Below are 19,819 nucleotides of genomic sequence, written 5' to 3' on the forward strand. Positions count from 1 at the left end.
CTCTTCAATCTGATTCTGGAATATTATCTCTTATTATATACTTTAAATTCAGCAGCCTTCTGGTGCTTTCTCTAAATGTTTGTGTGCTGACCAAAAGCGTCACATTTCACCTTAATGACATTTTGCTCATCTATCTTCTTCTTTGCTCTGCTTGGGATGACCAAGATAATCTTTCTGTGCCTAAAGGCAATTTTACAGTTCCACACAGCAGCCCTTGTTAGTGAATGACTGTGTTGTATTTCAAAGACAATCCTATTAAAATACCAAAAAAGTATTTGGTGATTCAAAAATACTCTAAAAATTGTTATGAGCAGATTTTTTTCAATATTTTTCTTTATGCTTCATAAACTTTAGATTATTTTTTTTTCTTCTTCTATGATTATTTTGCACAAGAAAAGTAATAATGTGTAGCATTAGATTTTGGACACATTTAAAACCTCATTTTCCATCCATGCATCTTGTGTGTTGCATCTTATTTTTTGATTCAAGTAGGTTTAAATTATTTGTTTTGGTTTTAATTTTACGTGCTCGTGATCATTTTGAACCAAGGGCATATAAGCTACGCATTAAGTTATCACAGAAATTTCTCCCCCATCTGAATAAAATTCATACACTTACTTAAATTCCTGTTAGGATGAGCGCTTTGCCTTGTTGATGGTGGAAAATCAGACATTGGCAGAACTATAGCTGGTGAAAATTGTACTGACTTCATTAGGTTTGTATGTAAGGAACCACAGTATTCTCCACTATGATAACTCATATTCTCCTGTTTATACTACATGAATATTTAGAAAAGATATGCGTAATATTTAATTTGTGCAACTCCATAGCATTCAGCAATAATCTTCCAGTATTCTAAGTGAGCTTTTTAGGCTGACAGCAGTTTTTCACTTCTTTTTATAAGTTCTGGACCCTGAAAGAAGCAAAACATCTGTAAGCAATAAAATCAGAATGATCATGGAATCACAGAATCACCAAGGTTGGAAAAGACATCTAAGATTGTCCAGTCCAACTGTCCACCAATATTCCCTGCTAAACCACGTCCCGCAGTACAGCACTCAAACATTTCTTGAACACCTCCAGGGACGGTGACTCTACCACCTCCTCTTGCAGCCTGTGCCAGCACCTGACTATCTCTAAGATAATTAGAGACTCCTATTGCAAAGGAAGTTATTTTAAAAGGAAATTCAGTCCAGTACTGTTAGCTATGGAAAGATCTTTGGAAAAGTAACCAAAGGAATTGTGGCTAGCCAGGCTTTGTTTTTGTTGCTAAATGGAGAAATTTACACTATTGTGTTTTCATTTTGATTAAGAGCATATAGGTGAAAGCTGAACCAATACCTCTTTCACAAAACATGCCTCACGATTTTCTTCCTTGCAGCACTGTTCCCTCATGGCAGTAAAAGCCACGGTGATGGAGGTCAACTGTTCTTGTGTGATCTGGGGCTTGTATTTGATGAGGTTGATGAGCATTCTGCAAGGGAAGCAAAGTCCTGTGAAGCTGGAAGGTGAGCATGCAGCTTAAGAAGCACTTCTCAACCACTAGTTCAGTGAGATCTGTTTTCTTATTATCCACTTGCTTTCTATAGCTTTTTTTTCATCTTTATGAACCAACCAGGCAGGTATTTGCAGTGGGGATCTCCCTATTCTCCTGTCAAGTAAAATAGCAGTGCTTGCTTTTGAAGCTGTTCCACCATTAATATCCCTGACAAATCATACAGTTGATTTGTGCTATTACCACTCGAGAGTGTCCTACACATTATGAGTTTGACATAGCATAAGTTATCCAAGATAACTTGTTTTTCCTTGTAGTGGGAAGTCCAGCATGGCACTTTTCTCTGACAAAGGCAAACAAGCATCCAGAGACTGAAGGAATGCTTGGGATGTGGATAAATACATAGTCTGTCTCAATGAGAGACAAGATTCAGTTAAACCATAAAGGTCATGCATTAGCTTCCTTGTTCTTCTAGTATGTTTTTATGACATGATTTTCACAGTTTCTGTAGACGACAGTGTGAGGAACAAAGTTCAGGCTCTTGTTGCTTCCTATCTGGTGCTGTATTTACCAGTACAGCTACCCACCTCTGAAAAATGACTTCTAATTAAAAGCAGATAAATACGGGTTCAACCAGACTGCAAAAGAAAGCAGGAGAAAGATAAGAAGAAAGAAAAGCAGTTAGGTAGGCTGGATATGGCTGTTTTTCAGGGCATCTTATAGAAGGTAGACAAGTACAGTAGACAAGGGAAAGGTGAGAATTGCCAGGGTAAAAATAAGGAACAAGGGTAACAGAGTAGAAGTATGTCTTACTCCTGCTTCTTGTGCTGTAACTTTTCTTCTTCAGTTGTACACAAGTCTTCATGGAAAGTGAACAGATCAGGTGTTAATGACAAGGGCACATAATTCTCATCAATTTCGAGTTTCCCCATGCACGGCCTCCTGAGAGCATAGGAGCTACTACAGCAGTGGCAAACAGCAGGGTTTATCGGATTGGCCAGGTGTCTTCTACATATTTCTCCGAGCACAAGATCCAGCTTTACAGGAAGAGGTGAAAAACACAATTTCATGTTATTTCCTTATTTTAAAAAAAAAATCCCTAATATAGATGCTGCTTTTAGTAAAGTTATAAATAGTGACTGAGAATTTAAATTATGCTTTGTCTGTAAGATAAAAGGGATTTTCTCCTGCTGAATGCTTTTTCTGCATTCGTTCTGCTAAATGGATTGCCTGCAGTGCATACTCACAGAGAGTAATTCCAACAATGACTTCAATACCACTGTGTTATGCTTAATGCAGGTGTGTATCTGGAAGTACATCTTCAGGAAAGCTCAATAGCTCAGTGAGCATTTTGCCCATTTTTTGGTATTCCAAGCTCTTGGACTTTGCTTGTAGCAGGAATTGACACAGAGCTTCGGAAAACAAAAAAATAGGACCAAGACAAGTAAGAAAACAAAAAGACAACTTACATTTTCCTCAGCACAAGGCAATAGCTTGTCCTGGCTCAACTGGCAGCATTTGGAGCCAATTGTGGTCATTTGCTTGGTGAATTTTATCAGCTCTGCAGATGTTAGCTGAGGCATCTTCTTGGTGAAGCTCAGGAGAAGCCTGAAATGATAATGTCTTTGATATTGGCACTTACATTCAAGGAGCCAACAGTGAGCAAGCCGCCGCCTTCAACTGTGTAAGGCTCCAGTCAAATCCCACAGCAGAACACTCATTCCTACTAGTGCAGAACTCAGCCTGGGGTTTATAGGCTCATATAGGCAAGTATAAGCATGCTCTCTGTGAGATCTCTCCTTTTTCTGACCAGTCTCCTACCAGGCTAAATAAAATTAAAGCTAACGTTGCCATTTATATTTTGGTTGTCTCCCTTATGAAATGGTATGTATATTTTCCCTGCGTTGTTCACTTTCCTGAGAGCGCAGGGAGCTTGTTTAGAAGCAAAACTGAACTCAAGTGACTTCTTGGCAGAGCTGATCTCAGCAGGAGATAAGCTCAAAAAGTTGTTTATTTTTTTTCCGACTTAAAAATTGTGCTTATTAGCCATAGTAACCAGGGAAACCATAAAAACTGGTACACTACACAGAAGGAGGAGCATACTGGGTTTGTTGCAAACCTCTAGTTCCATAAGTCTCTTAAAGATCAAACATGTCCAAGAGTATAAAAAGCTCCCTATATCTTTCTCCCCAGACAAAGATAGCAGAAGCCTAACTTCATGCAAGCAGTTTATAGATTTGAAATTGCTTACATACTTTGTTAGGCATGTGCTCATTAACATTGCAAATCAAGGCCAGAATTCCTGCAGGAGGCTTGTGCCTGCATGTTGCATTGAAGCACAGCACGCAGCAAAGCTAGTCAGGTTTTGCTCTGTCTGCTGTAGTTAATTTTTTGTTACAGTTCTTAGTAGCTTCATCTGCTGCTGGAGTTAGAGAAAGGTCTTTTGCAAAAGATGCATGAACTGCCTTTTGGCCAAATTTATGACTCTTAAGTTACAGCTCACACCTCAAAATGCAGTTATAGTGCAAAACAAAAACAAAACACACCAATCCATAGCAAAAGTGAAAGAGAGATTGAACAAGTTGTCATTTCACTGCCTCGTGAGCTGGGTGAGGACAAAATTTTGTCTTGGAAATGAGAAGGAAAGAAAATCTTAAAGGCAGTAACTTATTGGACCAAACGATCAAGTCATGTCCTTTAGCCCAGCTTTTTTCCCATCCATGGATTTACTCCAGCCTACATTGTATCCATCTTGTGCAGGCATCAGGTAAGCAGATAGGTATTTTAAAAATGAAAGATTAATACTCGTTTTGGAAATAGTAATCTCCTTTCTCCTTGTAAATGTCACAGCTTGTCTTCATCACACTTTCAGTTTCATAAATGTGTTTCTTCAGTTCTTCTTCCTGAGGAAAGTAAATTAATTTGAGGAGTCACTTTATCGCTGGGAATGCAGAATGCCCTACTGCCTTATGATGAAGCCTTGATCTCCATAGCTGCCTCTCACCTGGAATGTACCACCAAGTTTTAATTTCATTAGAAGGTCTTAATCTGTCTAAAACCTCGGAACTGCCTGAATGTGACAGAAGTCCACTTCAATCATCTTTAAATATTTATTCTATAAGTGATGAAAAGCTAGATTTGAGGCAGAGTAGCTCTAAACTTCAGACATATACGATGCAGATGTCTATATCTGAGACTAGCTTGGAAGGGACATTAAAGTCCAACCAGTTCCATTCCCCTGCCATGGGCTCGTTGCCACCCACCAGACCAGGCTGCTTTGAACACTTCCAGGGATGGGGCACCTATGAGTCTCTGGGCAGCCTGTGCCAGTGCCTCACTGCACTCTGAGCAAAGGCCTTTTCCATTTGCAAGTGGGCAGGTGGTGCTGCAGGGGTGTCTAACAGAGAGTAACAGCTCACAGAGATGTTAGCTCCATCCCTCTCACTGGCATCTGTCCATCCAAGTTAAATCAGTATAGAAGCAGCGGATTCTTGCAAAATACCCACAGGGAAAGGAGGAGGCTGGATACCTGAAATCAGACATGTACACCAAGAGAGGGTTTTTTCCTGTCCCATTCCCAGGAGCTCTAGTACCCACAAGCACTATTTAGCCAGAACAGACTGTGTGGTTGTGTGCCTGAATTCATGCATGTATTGTGTAAGGCACTTACCCCTCTGCTGCAGCAGTTCTCTGGAGAGCCAGTTTTGCAGCACTCATTCAGTAGGTCCTCATATCCTTTACCTATTCTCAAAAGCATTTGAGCAGAAAATTCAGGGTGTCTTCTGGAATATTCATAGAGAAACCTGCAATATGTGCGCATTGGGAATTAGCAGTAAGACAAAACCATGACTTTTAGGACACTGGGGATGGTAAGGACCGTAGGGATGCCTTTGGGATGTTTTCATCTGACCTTCCATGTAATGGGGATAATTTCACAAAATCACAGCCTGGAATTCAGCTCGGACAGAACATGGCTTGTTAAGCTCTGCCCAGCTAAATGAAGTAATTTCCATTAACAGAGCCATTTCTCAGAAGATCTTGGGAAGATTAGCTGTCCTCAAAGCAGTCACCCTACATGGCATTGTGCTCAATCTATTAGCTGCACTGCTCATAAATGGAAGTGATAGGTGTTATTTGAAGTAAATTAATTGACTTTATTATTTTTGACTTGATACTGTTTCTGTTGCAGCTTGTGGCATGTTTTTTATTATTATTATTATTATTATTATTATTATTATTATTATTATTATTGCCTAGATTTACTACAGGTAGGGTCAGGGCTTCACCACGCAAAGGAACATGTCTAGAAAAGAAATGTATCAAACCTGTTAAATCAAGACATGAGCATCACTTAGGTATGTGTTTTTATTCCCATTAAAGAGTGAATCAAAGCTGGATTTTAAGCCTGAGATCAGAACTGATAGTACCCAAATTTCACATGCATTTCTTCAGTTTTCCTTGGAATAATTGTGACTTGTTCAGCATTTGTTCTCATTCCATACCCTCTAAGGTTAGTGTTTTATGAAGATATCCTTGTGCAGTTCCTACATGCCCACGTGCTCACAGTGCAGACAAATCTGAGGCTAATTGAGTTGATCTTTATCTTTCAAACTGACATCTTATAACCCAAGTAGTAGAACAGCAAAACTGAAGACGGAAGGAAGATGCATGTTACCTGGCCAAGTGGGTATCTTTTTCCTGAGCAAAGCGTTCACATATTCCTTTGTCTTCTATAAACTCCCTGACTTGGGGAGACAAGTTTGCAGGCTTGTCATCATTTTCCGTATTAATAATGCATTCACTTCTTTGGAGCAGCGGCTTTTCACAGCACTTTTTAATTTTACTTGATATGACATCATGGTTGGTGCAGACATAGTGTAGAATTTCTTCCTGAAAAGCAAAGAAAGGCAGGAGGTTTAATCAGATCTTGGTGGTTTGTTGTTTGGTTTTTTGCTCAGTGTTGTTATCCCCATTTTACAGGCAGAGAAGGGGACTCTCAAAGGGAAGAAGGCCAAAGCTTCTTCTGACCACAGCTGTACAGCAATCATCCGTCAGAACAGAACAGAAGTCTTGTTGCTCTAGTTGCTGTATGGGAGATTGGTAATCACAGCCTGAACCTCTGATTAATCAGCTGAGGCAAGTGTGGGGTCAGCTGTGGGAGCACAGGTGAGAGTGATGTAGCTGTGCTCCCGGAAGGGGTGGAGCTCGACTCCATCCCCTCTGAGACCTCATTTAAGGGCTGACTCCCACTGAAGCAGCATCTCTTGGAGATCACTCACCAGTGAGGACTGCCCCAGCTTCTTCAGCCAAGGCACCACCACTGGTGAGTTTTCCTTTACTTATACTTTCTGTACATTTGCTACCATCTGCATACTAATAACCAATACAGTTGCTGAAGCCTTTTGTTTCCCATTTGACAGGTGCCAGATAACCACCTAAACAGAGAAGTTAGTTATTGAGCTAGGCATCTCAGACAAGTAGTGAGATAGATGGATTTGGGATGATAGAAAAACAAAGAGAACAGAGGAAAGGCAAATACACGTTTTGCTGAAAGCTCCACAGAAAATATATGGCGCAGTTAGGAGCTGCAACAGGATTCACTAAAACAGAATGATGCCATTTTAGTCACGAAGTTCATTTGCTGACTTTTTGTCAAATGGGACAATTCAACCATGTTTTTAGACTGAAGAATTCAGCTCCAGAGAAAAAAGTACAACACGGGAGGAAAAAAGATCTGAGAAAAGAAGAAAAGGCATATAATTTCTCTAAATGTACTTAAATATTAAATGTTTTACCCTGTCACGCATACACTCCAGCATATCTCCACGACAGCAGTCTTTGTGCATGTTAGCAATATCCGACACAAGTTTGGTAACAGTAAAGAAATCAGCTTTAGGGAATTTCTGGCTTATCTGCACGAGTTTCCTAAAATGGAGAAAAATAGTTATTGCTAATATTTACAGTGTGAGGCCGCGATAGCTTTCATTACTTGTATGTAAAGGGCTGTATGCAAACTGGTTGGAAATGGCCTGTTACTGCTGTCACTGATGGAGATTTTAAAAAGATGCCACTTGAAGCCAAAGCTGAGATATTCAGAGTTATCTATGGATCTCAGGTGAAATTTAGTGTGAGAAAACAAAGAAATGTGGTAGGTGAACATGAAATTACAATAACAACCTTGTGTCTTATGAGAGCTAAGCTCTACTTGCCTCGTAAACATTGAATCACAAAGAGCTGGGTTCATTTCAAACTTTGGTTTTGGAGTTTTGAAAGCTAATGGCAGCTTGTAAGAAAACAGTGACTACTGTCATGTATCAGTTTGTACTAGTCTGTTTGCCTTGTTGGGTGCTACTGGTGGCCTGCACACAGGCCATGTTTCAATATTCACATCCATTGTATCGTGTGCAGGTGGAAACCTGCTTTCAGCTGACATATGACAGGGACTTTAGTGAAGCAGTCAGGAAGCACTGACACAAGCAATGTGTTACATCTTAACAGACAAAGTGAACAAGACAAAGTCTTGTTTAGTAAGCATCGGGAAGACTCACAGAGCCTTTATGGTCCTTTCTCCAAACTTCTTCAGGATTCCACATGTGTGTTCCTGCCTTAGGCCATCTTCTCTGATGGGCTTCACCACCTTTGGTGCCTGGTAGAAAGGAAATACAGACCATGAAAATGGAAGAAAGCCAAGACAACGCTTTGTGCTAAAACTGCTGATTTAAGTAATTAAGTAGCATTCAAGCCATATTTCACCCTGTCCTTAGCAGAATGAATTATAACATCAGATGCAGATGCTGAAAAAGAAACAATCAATAGCTCTACTTCAACATTTGTTTCGTTATGGGAATGCCACTGATCACATGCTATGAAACCAGACTCTTGCTTTGCAATACCTGTCTCCGAAAGCATTCATCCAGGTTATGAGTGGAGTCTTCAGTACTTCTGCAGCAGTCCTTCATCATCTCATCATATTGGATAGCGACAGAAAGGATTGTTGGGGCATAGAGGAAAGGATGCCTTCTGGAAACCTCATAGATAAAACTAAAAAGAGATAAATGTCTTTACTATCAGAGTAAGCCCTGAAATGTAGGGAGCTGCAGTAGTATTGCAGTATCTGCTGATTTATAGCTACTAAAAGCAACTGTTTTCTTGTCAAAACAACAAGCTGTGTGATGCAGTGTATCTTGGAAGAATTCTGATGAGGCTGGCATTTTTCTGGAAATAAAATGCCAAGCTCCTGCCAGTTTTGGTCTAGAGGCAGCAAAAGGTCTTCTTGGCTTTTAAGGACCGAAGACAGATCATGGGTGTTTCAGATGAGTGCTTTATTTAAACTACAATGAGATGGGTCAGATTGTTTTACATTTTGACCTATAATCAAAGTAGGTTGTGGTAGAACAGGTTTCACATGATGACAAATAGACCTGGATGGATTATTCAAATATTTCTCATTAGGCTTTGCAGGATGTCTCATTGGACATCTTGGTTGATACTGCATTTGTGGTCTCGAGGCTCATAACCATCACATGCAGGCAACAAATCTACAAGTTATTTACTTACTATCCCGGTAATGAATGGCGATGCTCTGAATAATTTTTGCAGGCAGCTTCAGCATTTGGCCTTTCAAAAGGAGAAATGAATCCTCTTGATGAATTTTTAAGGGAGAGGAAGCAATCATTTCGTTCAGGGTCCTTTTTAGCACAGCAGTCAGTAAACCTAGGAAGATTGTCCTCCTGGCATATTGTATTGAGGAAGATCCTGTCCTGTGGAAAAAAAAAAGAAAAAGAAAAAAAAGCAGATGTGTGTGAGGATTCCATTTCACCCCTGTGAGCTTTAGGAGGAGACTTTTTAACCCAACAAGGCCTAACTTGCCTAAATGTATAGTTTCTCTCATTACTACCCCTGCTTTGCCTGCAGTGTCAGAGTGAATTCTAAAACGTATATGTCAGTCTCTGATACCTACTGTTATGCCAAGATAGACTTTATAATGAGTTAGCTTTCAAATATACTGTTCAGCTTCCACTGAACTTAAAACATTCAGTTCCTCATTTCTTGATTACAGTTAAGATGATTGTTTGATTTGCATATCTCAACAGGATCCATATTCTTTTCTAATTAAAATCAGGTTTGTATAGTGACAAGTCTCAGGTTTGTATAACAGTTCTCAGGTTCCTTGTTCATCAAGTAGCAGTGCTCAGGTTTGCTGTCAGTCAGTTGCTGTCAGTTCAGCTGGGAACTGTTTTAATTCAGGATTTGTTTTAGCCCCATGTTTAACAAATAGAAGAGACATAACAGACTAATATCTATTTTCTATCATTCAATCTGCTGCTCTCTGACAGTGCATTGAAGTAGACTCCACTGAATACTAGCAATGTGAGCTAATGGAGTGGAGAAAGCTCCTATGAGCATCATAATCGCTGGAAATATCTGTCTTCTACTGAGTTTTGTTATGCTAGCCAAAAAAGCTCAGGTTTACAAATGTTTTAAGAGGTCAAGGATTTCAAAAGCTACTGTGGTATTTTCTGTGAAGGACTTTGTTATCCTTTGCTCATCTTGAGATGTCTTTTATGTGTGAGCATGGAGAAGGAAAGAGTCAATAAGAGCAAATATTCACACACAAGTAAACCATGTCTCCTAATATCTAACTCTTGCCTGCAAAAATGCATGTCAGCACTCTGAAATTATGTCACTTCTGAAAATCTGTGCCACATTACAAGAACAAGCTTTGCTTACCAAAGGCTGCTGGCAGTTTGGGTTGTCTCTGTCTACATCAGTGCACCTTTTGGCAAAGTCTGTTACAGCTTCAGCCATTTTAACCACTTGACCAAATGTGTTTCCTTGCACATACTGTGCAAACATGATCATGGCACTATAGGAAGAATGGAGATCATTAAGAACGTTTCTGTCTATCTAAAAAATAAAAATAACTGTATTACTTTTTGCATGAGACAGCAGGAGGGCTTCTGTCACCAGTTGGCTCAGGCTGGTGGAACAGGGAGTGTACAACTTGCAATGCATGCTCATCTCCAAATGGTACAAAATGCCATAGGGATGTTCACAGACAGCAAATTTGCAAGTAGAGTCTTTACCCGGATAACTTACATGGCTTTGAAATTGTTCTCTTGCAGCTGAGAAAACCGCTGGCTGATGCTGTTTTTTTCCTCTGAAAAACAAGATAGTTGGTATTTGAATAAATTGCTGGAGTTTCAGAAGAGCAGATTTCAGTGCCAGGAGTACTATTACTAAGGTGAAGGGCATGAGGCCATGCTATCTATTTGACTTGAGGGTGGGAAACAATTTGTTTTTGAGCTACAATGTAATTTCCCTTCCTATTTCATGTTTTGTGGGAGGGAGATAGAATCAAATGTAGACAGTGCTCAGCTATGATGATGCACATCACATGGTTAAATAAACACCTTAGAAACCTCTTCTTAGCCTTGTCTTAGCTATTTAAAAGTGTACTTGATGATCATTTGGCTGCAGGTGAAGGCTTCCCTGTGTAGAAAATACGCAGTAAATGTAGGACTATGTTGTTAAATAAAACTCTATAAAAAGTCACAGAACTTCATCCTTCTCTATGTGCCATTAACTGGCCCTGTGGAAAACAAATGTGTCCAATTTATCTGAAAATTATATGCAGATATTTTCCTTTGCCACTGGATCTTTTATTAATGGCGAAGCCTAAGTCCTATCATTTCTTGAGTTTCTTGTTTATCAGAGAGTACTTTCAGAGACTAATTCTGAAATAAGGAGCATCTTCCCTAGTCAGGATGGGTCTATCTCACACCCATGTCAGTAGGGCTGAGAGCAGTATAAAAGGATCAGCCAAAATTAAGAGTTAGCCCAGTTACTCTAAGTAGTAAGGAAATGTCAGTTGGGATGATGGTTAAAGATAAATAAAAGCAGTTGTTAGTGCATTTGAAGGTTCTAGAGAGGAGGAAATGTGACCAATGATAGAAATATATAATGTGAAAGACTCGTCAGACCCACACACTGTGGAAGGTTTTCAGTTTTCTCCTTTTTGGGACTTAAAACTCAGTGCCAAATGCAGCCATCGTGGGCTCCTTGGTGGTTAGGGGAAAGACTCCTCCAAAGAATAATAAAGGGTGATTTCCTGACACAGCTACACTAAACAACTAGCTAGATGTAGCATCCCTCTCTTTACTTCACTGTCCTTCTCCCATGGACTATGTACGGATGCTAGAACAACTGTAGTCTTTGCTTCAACAGGTTTTGGAGTACCTGAAATTTAGTGGAATAACCACACTCCTATAGATTAAATTACCCTTCAGTACACATCCTCTCTGCGTGGACTAGGCTGTATCATGCAGCACATGGACTCAAGAAATTAAGAGGTGATATGTCTAAGGGTGGTCACAAGACTAGAATTATACAGCTACAGTTCTGTTGTGTATCTTTCACATACAATAGATCTCTAATGTAGAACTAGCAGTGGTAAAACAATACTAAATAATCATGCATGCTAAGTTGCAGTCATCACTGTTATATGAAAGAACGGAATAAAAACATGAGATACGTTCTTACCTGTGTCCCGATAACTTCTAGGCAGGGCTCTGACTATAGTAAAGCTTACTAATAAAATAATATAAATTACTGTTCTCCAGTTCATAATGTCAGCCTTTGGCAGGGATGGAGATAGGTTTAGTTAATCTCTGAGAATCAGAAAGACTTCAGGTGAATGACATATATACTCTACCAAACAATTTCTGGTTAATCAAAACCCTTTTAGTGTCACATATAACATTAGCCCTTCTAGAATATTCCCACAATAATTAAACATGCCATTATTTGCTCAGTGTGATGAACTACTCAACTTGTTGCAAAGAAAGGACTTTGTAGATTCTTTTTTCCCTGAAATTTAGGTAGACATTTTTAACTTATCACACTTCAAACAAGAAGTTTAAACATTCTCTGTGCTTTTTATCATAAATGTAGATCTCTTCTACTTACACATTTGTCCAAAGGTGATTGCTGTGCAGAAGGCTCCTTCCTAACACACTGTTGACCAAAGGATCCCAAGTTCATTGGTTACGCTGAGATTTTTGCACTCTTCCTTGCTGAAAAAGCCATCTTTTCTCCCTTAGTCCAAGGTGACATGGTAAAAAGGCTGAGTATATAGTCAAGTATATATCGCATACCTGAAACATTAACAATTGGCATAAAAATGCATCTAAAAATCCTCAAACAAAATCAACTTGAAAACTAGAATGAAGGGGAAAACAGATGTTTGAGTTATTTAATGTATTTTATTTATTTTAAAGTATGCTATAAGCATAATCTCTAAGCATAATTGTGACCAAAATGGTCAATTTTGGAGACAGAATGGCTTAAGAGGACCATGGGTATTTGTAACTAAGAGATGAGTAGACAAGGATATATATATTCAGTCTGAGGGAGGAAAAAAAAGAGAGATAGAACTTTTTATTACTTTAGTGAGAAACTGGCAATATTCTTTGTTTTATTCTGAAGAAAGATTATGAGGCTTTTTTGATCTCACATGAGACTGTATCAAAAGGAGAAAGGATTCTGAGTGGAGGTGGAAGCATGGGGGCGATGTGGAGACTGCCTGATGCAGTTCCAGATCAGTTTCCTCAGAAGCAGAGAAACATACAGATTAATCCCTTTATTTTTATAATACTCAAATACAAACACCTGACAGTAAGCTATAAAAATAAGAGCAGGGGAGGTGTATTTGCTTGTAGAAAAGATTCAGAAGTAGCTGCGACACTGATGCTAGAGGCTTTTTATAGCAAGTTTATAGAGTGTGAGAGCTTATTGATGCGTAATGTGCAAGCCTAATTATTTCTGGAAGCCATACTTGGCTGCTGAAGTGCTTGAATTCAGTGTTTCCTCTGTCCTTTGCCATGTCTAGTAGGACAGTCAAATGCTTTTCATTTTTGTTTGAAAATATTTGCCATTGTGAGGATGGCAATCTACCTATTTGCAGTGAAGTCTCTTATCTGCAGAAGGGAAAGGTACGTGTAGTATTTATCCAGAACAAATGAAAGAATGATGAGATCTTGTTTTTCAAACCTTGCTGACCAAATCGGTTTTAAACCTGTGGAGACCACAGCTGTTTCCAGGCCTTCTTACAAACGGTACTGCAACTTCAAGGCAGCTAAAAGCAGCTGATGGCTGTTAGGATGTATGGAGCTGTGAATTTCCATTAGCTGGCTGCAGCTGTGTGGAGGAGGAGAAGCATTCTCAATAGACTGTTGAAATTTGTAAGTACTTCTTATAAAGTTTTTGGTCTTTATGTTGTCACAAACAAAAAGGGGACCTGGTTCTCCCTCACTGTTCCCCTTTGCGTTTTCTTAGCTCGAGGGGAAGGTTTCTGTGTTTTAGGTTGGTTCCTGTTCATGATACAACTGAGTGATTGATTAGCAGTCCCTAATTAAGCCACTGAAAGGCAAGTGTGTCTCCCCAGAGTTCAGATGCTTAGTTTTTACATTTACTAATGAGACCAGAATTTGTGAATTTAACTTACTTTCACTTGTGTTAACTACTTCGTGATTGTATCAGTTCTCTTTCTTGGAAGTCAGCCTTGGTGCTTTCTGGTGTTGTAAGTAATGCCTGTGAAGGGTTCAATTATATTCTTGCATTATGCGCTTGGAGAGTAGTATTCTTTACAAAATCTTGAAGATTCATTCTGAAATGAATGATATCTTTTGAAAGCTCGTATACCTGAAAGAACTGAGCTTCTTCTCAAGTACTGAGATAGTTTGTCTTTACAAAATCCTGAATTCCTATTTTGAATCCTTTTCCTTGTAAATAACTTCCAGTACTTTCTAAATTCTTTTGTAAAGAGAAGATCAGTCATAGTTTATAATGTAATGTCAGAAAAAGGAAGCTGACTAGGTTTTATCTGATGGAGTTTTCTGGAATGGGTCTTGTTTGGGTACTGAGTTTTACTGCCTGCAGAAAAGAAGCTAAAGCAAAGTTATGAAATGGGATATTTTTTTTTTATTCTCCCTCACCACTTCATTTTCAGTGCTAGTGTCTGCTGTACATCCAAATCTGCACAGGCCTGATCTATTCTGTAGGTAATTAGTTTCTTCGCCCAGGGATCCTAAGTCTGTGTTTCAATCAAGAGGTCTCCGCTACTCAGACTTATTGCTCCACTGAGTGTTAAGACTGCCACGTACTGTGTTCACTGAGGTTTTATATATTCTTTATCCTACGTGCTATTTTATTCATTTTAAGAAAAGGGAAGAAAACATTAGAAGCAGTAATTAGAGAATGGAACTTGGCCACTCAAGCAATCAACACCTTGCTGTTATAATTCTTCGCTCCCTTCCTGTCAATGGCTATGTCAAATGACATGAACAAATAAATACACATGAGTTCGTGTGTGTGTGTGTGTGTGTGTACACATACATTCACATCTTTAGTCACACTTAGGTGTTTTGTGTGGTCCCTTGTTTTGATATTATTGGCAGTTTCCCCTTGAGAAGCATTCACCCTGTGGGTGTATCAGCATGTCAGCACAGGCGATAGGATAACCTTGCAGAGTGGGTGTAAGCATGCCCAAGCCATGCGTACCTACTTCCTGCCGTAAATTGGCAAAGAACTTTTCTGTCCTTCGGTTCTTTTGAGTCACTTGGCTGGGAATGAAACAACTTTCCTCACTGCTTTTCTTGGCAGTGCTTCTCTCCATGCCCTTTGTCTCTGAGCTTGTGTGGGCACATTTGCTGCGTGCTGTCAGAGTAGTTTGTTGGTGGAAACTGCACTGGGTGCTTTACATGGTCCCAGTGTTTAGAGTCAATTGCCATGTTATAAGAGCACTTGTTTATGTGTGTGTCTGTAGTGGAGATCTCTTAGCATGTCTACACATGAGAAAGCTTACCTTTTCTTCAGTTTCTTTGATCCCAGTAAAATTTTGTGGTGTACTTAAAAGCAAAACAAGAATGAACAAAGCTTGTAAACAAGACAAATTAATACATTCACAAATAGTATATATATTCATCAGCTTCAGCTTTTCCCATTTTTGCTGTGATACTGTCAGGATGTTGAAGGAAGACTTGTTGCCCTCCAGGATAACTGGAAGCCATCTATTGCCATGACAGTGATAGAGCCATCTAGTTTTCTCAAAGGGGTTTAGTCAGAAGCTGTCATCATCACCTCATTGTCCTAACAGTTCTGATGTTATTTTTACATGGGCAAATATTAATCAGCGATCTGTTCTTGAGGGAATTATTTCATGAGCTTCCGAGGAGGAATCTGGCTTCCATCCATATTGAGGGCTGTTCCCTCAGCTCCATTTCTGTGAAGCTGTGCCGTTCTCCCAGGGATGCTGCAAACAGCAAGAGTTAAAAACAACCATACAGCCATTGCTGTCTGCTGAACTGGAGCTCTGCAGCACTGTTCCTACGTTCTCCACACAACAGATTATCAGCCTTTTACATGAATCTTTCAAGGTATAGAATTTCAAGTTTCTGTCTAACATGCCCTTTGATCAGCCCTGTGATATAAGGAATGGGCAGTGCCCTACAAATTTTACTGTTCCCTTAATTCTTCCCTTCCATGTCATTCTACGACCATGTCAACAATAAAATGCACATTCTCTGGAGAATACAAAAGAAATAATCGAGTAAATACATGATTTAACAGTCACTCTTTAAACGCAATGTTTTTTGATAGGTAAAAGGAGGATAGGGAATTGATGCATATATTGAACCAGATTGATGTGTTTATTCAGGAGTTCAAGTTCTGGTTCTGCTTCAAGGGGGTATTGTTGGTGTCAGTTTAGATTTGTCAGTTTAACCAAATGCCTGATTTTCACTGCAGGACACTTCCACACTATGACAAGATGACCTTACTGGATCTAACCTTGTTTTGTTTTAGGTGAGGATCAGGTTGAGGAGAAGCTCTTCCACTTTTTCCTACTGCAGCAAATGTCCACTAGAGTTTTGGGGCTCAATTTGTTGTCACGCTAAGGAGGAGAAGAGAAGCAATCATTGCTAATGGGTGGATTGTGGTTGTCAGGATAGGGAACTGCAGCTCAGTGTTTAGTGTGAAAGGTCGATGTGTGCTGTTTCTGTTGAGATTTCTGGCTATCTGTTTGTTAGCAGCACAAATGCTTTTTACTGGAAAGCAAATCCTCTATGCCAGCTAAGTATGAGAGCATAAGACAAACCTCTGACACTTGGAATGGAAGAGGTGATGGTTTGATGACTGGGCTTAGATGATCCTGGTGGTCTTTTCCAACCTCCATGATTCCATGATTCTAAGTAAGATGTTCTTGAAGTTAATGTCCTGTTCTACCCCCTCCCCTCTCCCCCACTCCCCCCCCTTTCCCTGATTTCCTAAGCTCCTACTTTTAACTGTTTTCCAAATTCCACAGAAACTGGCTACAGCTGAACTGCACACATGTCAGAGTACAAAGGGTGACATTTACAACTTGTCCTTGTCTTTATCTGGCACCTGTAGGCGTGATGGTCTAGCCAAGTGAAACACCGATGCTGAATGAAAAAACACGCTATCTTAACAACACACAGTCTCTGTTATCTTAATACAACACAAACTTTGGTTGCAGTGACCTGCTTACACAGCATTTTTGTCCACAGTTGGGAACTTGCTTTCAGGTGACAAATCAGAATGCAGTTTGGAGAAGGCAACAACTAATTCTTGTAGGCCCTTCTGCGAAAGACACTGCTCCCAAGATATTGAGCTGTGTGCCGCTCATTCTCAACCTACTAAAGTTTTAAGTTTTGGAGTGTAAAGTCTCTGTAATCTCCTTCTCATTGTCTGACTTTGCCTATCTATCTGAGGTTTTTCTTCTGCTTGAGTCATCTTACTGCTTTGTTTTTGTTTTTAATATGGCATGGCAGTTAGCTAGCATAGTGCTTTGCCAGAGAAGACCCATTAGTATCTGGCATAGTAGATAAAGGCCAGGCAGGATATTTAAGGTATCTCAAATAGCATTAGATGCCACCTTCTAGGCAGCTAAATCTTAGCTGAAGGTGCTGCAGAATGAAGGTCTGAAATGTGCTGGTAGCTTTTCCTAAGCAAATACCAATTTTTCTTCAAAATATTCTATTCTGACTCACTAAATAGTACTTGTTCAGTGCAACACAAACAATGTTCTTACTATTCTGGACATAAGATTTTGTTGTCCTGGTCTTCCTTTACCGATACATTGAGCTCTGGATTCTGGTATTGTCAAATGAAATTTTCCCTGGGATTTTGAATATCAGGAGAATCTGATTTGTTTCGGGGTCAGCCTTAGCACTGCAGTCAGCCACTGCACCATGTGGTACAATTCATGACGTTTTCTTACTGATACCTCTTGTGCAAAAAAATGATGGGACACAAGAACAGATGTAATGAGAAGGATGAATGCTGGAATGATGGGACCATATAGGAAGGCTATGCACAATTTTGTGAATTCAGTTTCATGTCAAGTGTGTCTGTATATACAAATGCACAGCTTGTTTAATGTGAGGGAGGGACAGATTTTCAGTGACTTATTTATCAGTCTGGGTTGACTGAAAATAAGAACTTAATTTCATATTCAGTTCATAACAGTGGCTTAGAATGCTCTCATGTCTTCTCACTGTTCTTTTGGGGTTATATAACCTGTGCTGGGTTGCAGCTCCACATCCTACAGGCATTCCCTGGGTCTACTGAGCTCTCTGGCGACCCACTGTGTGTGTATTTGTCTGGGGATATTAAAGCCCACCCTTAAAAATTTTCTGATTCAGCTGTAGAAAGCATCTGGTTAAGGCCAGAAAGCACTATCTGTAGACACTGACATTCCCATATACACATCAACCACATGCCTTTTTCGACACTAGCACCAAATAAACTGACACATCCACTGCCTATTAGGAAAACTGGGGCTTTTCATTTTGTAGGTATTGAAAGTGAAGCAACTGGATTAGATTCTGGTTCCATTTAATAGGAATTAACAACATAAGACTTTAGAAAGAGAAAGGATTAGTTGGAAGCTTTCAATTCATCTCTATTGAAATCAGCGTGTTCTAAAAGACAGACCTTTGAACACAGGGATGTTATGTCTAGATGTGAATTTGAACTCCTTTACCTAGCAGTCGTATAAAAACATATGAGACATAAAATGGCATTATTAGAAATTCTTAGCTGAGGAATTTCAGAGAAAAAATGACTAGCAGAATGAGATTTGGTGATTTTGTTGATTTCTATAACCTGTGATTTATTCTATTACTTCAGGAGGCATTTTGGCTTAGGAACAGTGAGTGTTACACTCAGAATAAGCATTCTGACATTTCACTGTGATCTGTTTCGTTCTATTTCATTTTTGATGAGATATCAGACTCTTTAAAGCAGTACTGTTTCTTCCTCTTAAGGAATAAATGGTTAAAAAGCTAAAATAGATAAAGAGTTTTGTTCATATAGTATATTGTATATGCTTATGTTGAAAATTCAGATATTTCACTTCATATTCATTATAAAATTATCCAAAAAAATGATAGACAAAAATATATCACTTGCGGAAAACCACTGTCCAAAAGAGCTATTATATAATTCCTTGTATTCCAGGAATAAAGAAAAATTACTCATCATGGGAGCAAAAGCTGTTAAATAATTTTTAAAGCCACATCAATGCGCCTGTGTTACTGTCTTCCTGAAAACCAAAAGATACTTCAACATAGAATACAGAAATAGATGAATTCCCATGACTTGTGGAAAATACAGGCAGAGGTCAATCCATCCTTTCAGATATATGTATACATATATATTTAACTTTGTTATCTTGACACATTGCTCTTTTCAGCATTGATAAACACACCCTGGAAATTACATATACTAATCTTGTACCTCTCTGGAGCCAGAAAACTACCAAAGCATTAACAAAAAAATGTTCTTTGTTACTAAGTCTTATAGATTTATTAATTTGCCTTGTTTTGGAAATGACTGTAGTAGCTGGAAAGACCTACTAGATATAACCGTGAGCTAACCAGCACGTGTAAGAACAGGATGTGATGTGCTCAGAGTTTTGGCAAAGACTGAAATCTATTGAGAAATCTTTTGATAGTCTCGTGCAGCTAGAGCTGATTTCTCTGCTTCAGAATCCTAGTTGAATTCTTTTTTGTACAAGCTTAACTTGTTCTAACTAACTACAGCTATGTTGTCCTAGAGCAGGTTGCTCTCAATTGCAGGGAGAGACTCAGATTTTTGGATGGTGAATTAGATACCAAGAATGGCCTTTCTAATGACTGTACTCCCTTACACAAACATTGAATGATGAAGGGAAAAAGCTTGTAACTGCAGCTGGTGAATGATTCTTGCTCAGGTTTGCCATACTTTCCATCTCTTGAGATGTTT

At 39.2% G+C, this 19,819-nt stretch overlaps 1 protein-coding gene across 1 annotated transcript; it reads right to left on the bottom strand.

Annotated features, from left to right (window-relative positions):
* Positions 1-868: 868 nt before the first annotated feature.
* On the bottom strand, positions 869-12,137 carry LOC140251822 (alpha-fetoprotein-like). Its single transcript, XM_072335912.1, has 14 exons — positions 12,038-12,137; positions 10,595-10,655; positions 10,226-10,361; positions 9,053-9,255; positions 8,389-8,536; positions 8,044-8,141; positions 7,291-7,420; positions 6,171-6,385; positions 5,166-5,298; positions 4,301-4,398; positions 2,965-3,103; positions 2,309-2,532; positions 1,342-1,474; positions 869-913 (listed from the first exon to the last, which is right to left on the bottom strand). Exons 1-14 carry the CDS (start codon positions 12,120-12,122, stop codon positions 869-871), a joined length of 1,848 nt encoding a protein of 615 aa, XP_072192013.1. The 5' UTR covers positions 12,123-12,137.
* Between the last annotated feature and the right edge of the window lie 7,682 nt (positions 12,138-19,819).

This window comes from Excalfactoria chinensis, chromosome 4, assembly GCF_039878825.1.
Source record: "Excalfactoria chinensis isolate bCotChi1 chromosome 4, bCotChi1.hap2, whole genome shotgun sequence".
NCBI classification, from domain to species: Eukaryota; Metazoa; Chordata; class Aves; order Galliformes; family Phasianidae; genus Excalfactoria; species Excalfactoria chinensis.

Bases quoted from the DNA above. Each gene is read 5' to 3' on its own strand.
- LOC140251822 (XM_072335912.1), bottom strand. From the start codon at position 12,122: ATGAACTGGAGAACAGTAATTTATATTATTTTATTAGTAAGCTTTACT. The intron at 7,421-8,043 runs GTGAGTCTTCCC...TCTCCATTTTAG, and splicing joins GAAAGGACCATAAAGGCTCT to GAAACTCGTGCAGATAAGCC. The intron at 2,533-2,964 runs GTAAGTTGTCTT...CTTCCTGTAAAG, and splicing joins TGCCTTGTGCTGAGGAAAAT to CTGGATCTTGTGCTCGGAGA.